Source organism: Myotis davidii, unplaced genomic scaffold (assembly GCF_000327345.1).
Source record: "Myotis davidii unplaced genomic scaffold, ASM32734v1 scaffold533, whole genome shotgun sequence".
Taxonomy (NCBI): Eukaryota; Metazoa; Chordata; class Mammalia; order Chiroptera; family Vespertilionidae; genus Myotis; species Myotis davidii.
In genome coordinates, this window is record NW_006285996.1 from 427288 (window position 1) to 433032 (window position 5745).

General features: G+C 45.6%; 2 protein-coding genes across 7 annotated transcripts in view; both read left to right on the plus strand.

Annotated features, from left to right (window-relative positions):
* LOC102758890 overlaps positions 1–3150 on the plus strand; it is a 7115-nt gene extending 3965 nt beyond the window's left edge. Inside the window, 2 exon segments of the mRNA XM_015559679.1 lie at positions 2327–2726; positions 2729–3150. Coding sequence (XP_015415165.1) covers positions 2327–2726; positions 2729–2877 — 549 coding nt within the window. The 3' untranslated portion in view covers positions 2878–3150.
* Positions 1–5745, plus strand: part of SLC25A30 (solute carrier family 25 member 30) — a 25006-nt gene that overhangs the window by 1745 nt on the left and 17516 nt on the right. The window contains exon 1 of one of the 6 annotated variants that reach the window (XM_015559684.1): positions 1779–1866. The exons of the other annotated variants lie outside the window; for them this stretch is intronic. The gene's annotated coding sequence lies outside the window, so the exon portion shown is untranslated. Of the gene's footprint in view, positions 1–1778; positions 1867–5745 lie in introns of those variants that run through there. 6 annotated transcript variants of the gene reach the window in all.

A 5745-nucleotide genomic window follows, 5' to 3' on the forward strand; every position in this document is an offset into this window, starting at 1 on the left:
TTCATGGAGTTGTAATAATTAAATAAAATCCTTTAAGTGGAAAAGGTACAGCAATGCCTGACATATCAAATAGTCAATAATGGCATCTACCGTTATTAATATTGTGTTCATAAGACAGTAAAGAGACCTTTACTGCCTTCTGTGGTCTCTGACTGTTAACTCAGGCTAGAGGGTATATCTAAAGAGAAATGCAAAGGGGGCACTGACCGATAGCCACTGCTGTCTGTACCTGACACTGGAATTTTTACCAAGTTATAATCCCTTCCAAACACTAGTGATTGCTAAGGACACATGAGTCTCTCTGATCGTGTTGGCCTGTCAGTCATGGCACTTCAGTAGGATTGTGATTTTCCCCAACAATTTTACTAGGAAGTTCAGGAACGGGTGTGAGAAGAACCCCTCCAAAGGGAACTCAAAAGACAAAGAATTGGTTTTGTTTACTCAACAGAGATTTCAGCCTAAGATAAGCCCTGTTGCAGCTGGCGGTGGTCAGTATGGCTTACTGAATATTCCAGTCTTTGCTAGAACCTTTTCTTGTTTGGATGTTTGACCAACTACTGATGTTCTCTGGTTGTTATTTAAGCCAAATTCTTCGTAACAAACATTAACGTGGGAAGGCACAGTAATCTTAACTGCTCAGAGATCTAGTCTTAGCATTCAGAAAGGAAAGGAGAACTCAAAAGTTGTTTTCCCCTCGCTTCCTAGCTAATTTTTAAAAATTGTAATTGAACAGGAAGTATTTTCTTACAGTTTAATTCGGGATGCAGGAGTTGACATCATTTGTGGAAGACATGTTTATTGTGGTGGTACATCTGAATAGGAACTAATGGGTAGGTGCACTATCCCACATGATTTAAAACCATGGGGAGGCAACTCCACAATAATTTGAGCTCTAGTTGAGTATTTACAGATGAGAATAACTCAGAAACTCTGGGTTGTGATCTAACTAAAAGTTAATATAAAAACCAACAGAAGCCAAATCTCATTAAAACTAAACTAGCCAAACAGAAAGTAGTGGCAGGAAACCAGGAAGTTAGTTAGATGGCATGAGGCCATATGACAATGTCGCCTTTAATAAATGTTTTGTTTTTAAGTTAGAAGTTAGTATAATCCCATTTCCCATAAATTTTTGCTGACATTTTAGAGCAGAGGTCCTCAAACTTTTTAAACAGGGGGCCAGTTCACTGTCCCTCAGACTTTCCACACATGCGCACTGCGGGCCCAGGATGAGTTGGCTGCTAAGCAGGACAGGCAGCGGCGGCAAAAACACCCGGCGGGCCGGATACATGTTTTCGACGGGCCGCATGTGGCCCGCGGACCGTAGTTTGAGGACCCCTGTTTTAGAGGATATCTTTTGTGTGTATACGTATGCATGTTTATGTCCATATAAGTGGCATAGACACACATACTGTATTCATTGTAGAAAAAATTGTTACTTAATAAGATGAATAAAGATAATGAACTAACCCTAGCCGATTTGGCTCAGTGTCAGACAGCCTGCAGACTGAAGGGTCCCGGGTTAGCTTCTGGTCAAGGGCACATGCCTGAGCTGGGGACTCAATCCCCAGTAGGGGCCTGTCAATGATTCCCTCTCATCATTTATGTTTCTCTCTCTCTCTCTCTCCCTTCTCTGAAATCAATAAAAAAATATATATGTAAAAAGAGAATGAACTATATTGTTATCTTTGAGGATTAAATACTTAAAACAGGAATTTAAGTGATAAGTATTCCAACATCTGAATTGGCCATAATATATTTAACCCACTGATTTTCAGTAACAACAATAGATGCTTGGGATGTTCCTGAGATCCTCGTTCTGTTGATGGGGCCCTGGTGTCTGCATTTTTAAGAAGCTTCACAACCAGGGTAGGAACTACTGATAAGGAATCCTCTATATTCCGCACAGATGCTTGGTGTATATGCAGCATCACGCTAAGAAAATAATCATATGGAGGTTAGGGAAGGAGTATTGGGGAGCACCTGCTTAATAGTTACCCTGTGAGTGATGACATTGTTTGGAACTGGATAAAGGTAGTGGTTACACAACATTTTGTATAAAGTAAGTGCCACTGAAGTGTTTGCTAAGATGGTTTATTTTATAGTATGTGGCTTTCACCTCAGTAAAAGTACCCTGAAAAAAGAATCATATGAGTCTCCGCCAACATGGCTCCGCGGCTGGGCAGCATCTCTGCAGCGGCACGGCTGCTGGGCGGCCCCGGGCCCCGCCGCGCCGCCCACCCAGGCGTTTCCCCCCAGCCCCCAAGGCAAAGGGTCCTGGTGCTACCGAGAACCAGGCTGGAGGCCACCCCCCTACATACATGCTTAGCCAACAGGGGGAGAAGCAGGGCTGGGTCCCAGGGGCCCCCTGACCCGGACCTCTCGCCCCACCACAGTGCACCTGTGGCGCTTCTCCGGCGGCTACCCCGCCCTCATGGACTGCATGAACAAGCTCAAAAACAACGAGTACCTGGAGTTCTGGAAGGAGCGCAGCCAGATGCTGCTGTCCAGGAGGAACCAGATGCTTCTGGAGTTCAGCTTCTGGAACGAGCCGCAGCCCCGAGCAGGTCCCAACATCTATGAGCTGAGGACATACAAGCTCAAGCCAGGAGCCATGATTGAGTGGGGCAACAACTGGGCTCGGGCCATCAAGTACCAACAAGAGAACCAGGAGGCGGTGGGCGGCTTCTTCTCACAGATAGGAGAGCTCTACGTGGTGCACCATCTCTGGCCTACAAAGACCTGCAGTCTCGGGAAGAGACTAGAAATGCTGCTTGGAGGAAGAGGGGTTGGGATGAAAATGTCTACTACACAGTGCCCCTGGTGCGACACATGGAGTCTCGGATCATGATCCCTTTGAAGATCTCGCCTCTCCAGTGATGCTGCCGCCGCCGCCTCACTGCCCTTCTCCCTTGGGGCAGCCACGGACAGAGGGGCTCCCCGTCCAGCTGTCTTGGTTTTCTCTCTGATCTGGAAGGACTCTGGGGGCTAGTGCTCAGCTCAGACAACGGGGAGCTGAGGATGACAGAGTCCTGAGGACTTTGCAGCTCGGCCCACCCTGCCCATCCCTGCCCCTGTGCTGGAAGCAGTTTTTAATTTCTTTGAATGAAGAACAGCAACCTTTTATGTCTTCTCACATTCCCCCCCCCCCCCAAAAAAAAAATTCCTACCCTCAGGCCCCCCAGCCCAAGAACCAGGAACCCAGAAGGTAGAATGTAGAATTCACAGCCTGGGTTTGAGCTGCAGAACTTGGAATACAGAATGGGGGACATGGCACCAAGGTGACGAGACCACCTGGGAGGGTTTCCTAATACAAGGCAGCTGGAAAGAGGCTCCTCGCTTTCCCTCTACTCCATGTGGTTGAAAACCTGAATGTGTCGTTGCAGCCGTCTGTCTGTGCAGGGAGTCTCCTGCCCTCCCTTTCCCTTCCTGTAGGCAGATATCGGGCCACGCACGGCCTGTGCTTTTCCTCGGTAACCTCCACACCTCATGAACCTCTGGGTAGGTTGATTCTGCCTCCCCTTTCAGGAAAACTTAAGCTGGAATTGCTGACGGAACCAATTAAATGTTTACTATAAAAAAAAAAAAGAATCGTATGAACACTATCTTTGTTGTTGTGTTAGAAAATAAATTATCCCTATTTCGATTGACTACCTTCTGACTATTATTTTCTCTTAGGCTTTTCTCTTAAATTAAGCACATTTGTGTTTATAAGATGCATCTTATCAGTAGTACCTTTTGAAACCTAGTAATATTTCCTCGTTAATTAAAATGCCATCACTCCTCCTTTCGTGTACAGCCTCAGGTGGCAGCAGGAAGAATCCTGCACTTGGAAGTAAAACCCTTGGAGTTGGAAGCCCAGCTCTGTCCCCATCAGCTGAGACTTGCCTTCCTGGTCACTTTTTCGGTCCTCCTATCCCAAATTTGTTGGGGGAATCCACTGAAATTTATACTGAACTTCCATATGTCATTGTTATGTAGTTATCATTTTTAATGGATTTTTGAGAGAGAGAGAGAGAGAGAGAGAGAGAGACAGAAGGAGAGAGAGACATCAGTTGGTTATCCCACTTATTTATGCATTCATCGGTTGTTTCTTATATGTGTCCTGATAGGGGATCGAACCCACAACTTTGGAATTCAGGACAACCTGTAATCAACTGAGCTACCTGGCCAGCGCCTGTAGTTATCATTTTGTTTTTTAACTTGGAATCAGCAAAATCCAAAAATGGGTTAAGGAAGTTACTACTGGACAGTAAATGAATTATTGGACAGTCTGTAACTTACAGTGTTAATCATTATATTAGTTATAAATCTATTAAGGCTAAGTACAGATATTATTAAATGTTTTCAAGGATAACAGGGAGATGAATTTTCAAAGACGTGGCTTGTTCTTAGTACTGCAATACATAAAGCATATGATGCTTTTCTAGTTCCATGCTTAGGAGGCCATCTGCCTAATTCATTTGTAACTATTCCGAATTTGCTTAATGTCCATAAATGAGGAATAGCTACTGGTAGATCTATTTAGAGACCCCTTTGGGTTCCTTGTGTTTTCTCTTAGTTTAAGGAAGACACTTGACTTTGTTGAGAACTGACAATCTTGTCAATAGTGACTAATGGTAGGCTTCTCCTGGGAAATGTGGACTTGGGAAATTCCTAAAACATTCAAAGTAGAAACATTGGGCATATTGCTGTCCAGTAATGACTCTAGTAAGTAGAAGTTTTATTTTAAACCAGCAATAATGATTTTTGATGGTATATACACAGAAGTGTATTAACTTGCATGTATTTCTGGTTAATGGACATGAGGCCATGTTTACCAACTTCATTGTATAAAACTACAGAACATATAATGAATGTGACAGGCATGTGAATGTATGTCTCTGTGGACCAGGATCTACTACAGGAAAGGAGGATGAAAGTCAGTGTTTATTTAGTGTCTTTTGTGCTAGTTTTTTTTTTTTTTAATTCCCACAATAGGTCTGAAAGCTAGATATTTTACTTAGCTCAGTGAATAAAATTATGGGCATTACCCCTAATAGGTTTTGTTGGCTGCTGTGATGATGATGATGATGATGTTGTTGTTAATGAAGAAAAAACATAAAGGTTAACAGGAACTTCCCTTAAAAGGAAGTGGTGAGGCTCTGACCCCAGAGTCTGCCTTTTCCCTTCACACCAAACTGCCTCCCAGCTATTATATACTACTAGAGGCCTGATGCACGAAGATTCGTGCAAGAATAGGCCTTCCTTCCCCTGGCTGCCAACACCGGTTTCCCTCCAGAACCCAGGACCTGGACTACTTTGCTCCTGCCACCTGGGCTGCTTTGCTCCGGGCTGCTGCCACCACCCACTGGAGGCATGCTCCGAGCCGCACCGAGGCTGCTCAGAGCACGCCTCCACCCCTGGTGTGTGTCCGCTGGGGTGGGGGCGGCATGCAGTCTCCTCCCGCCCATCTGCACGAGCAGCTCCTCCTGAGTGGTCGTAATGCAGCCTCCTCCTGAGCTGGTTGTGATGCCTGGCTAATTTGCATATTACCTGTTTATATATATAGACTAGAGGCCCGGTGCACAAAAATTTGTGCACTCGGGGGGCGGGGGGTCCCTCAGCCTGGCCTGTGCCCTCTCGCAGTCTGGGATCCCTTGGGAGATAACGACCTGCTGGCTTAGGTCTGCTCCCGGGTGGCAGAGGGCAGGCCCAATCCCTAGGTGCAGCCCCTGGTCGGGCTCAGAGCAGGGCCGATTGGGGAGT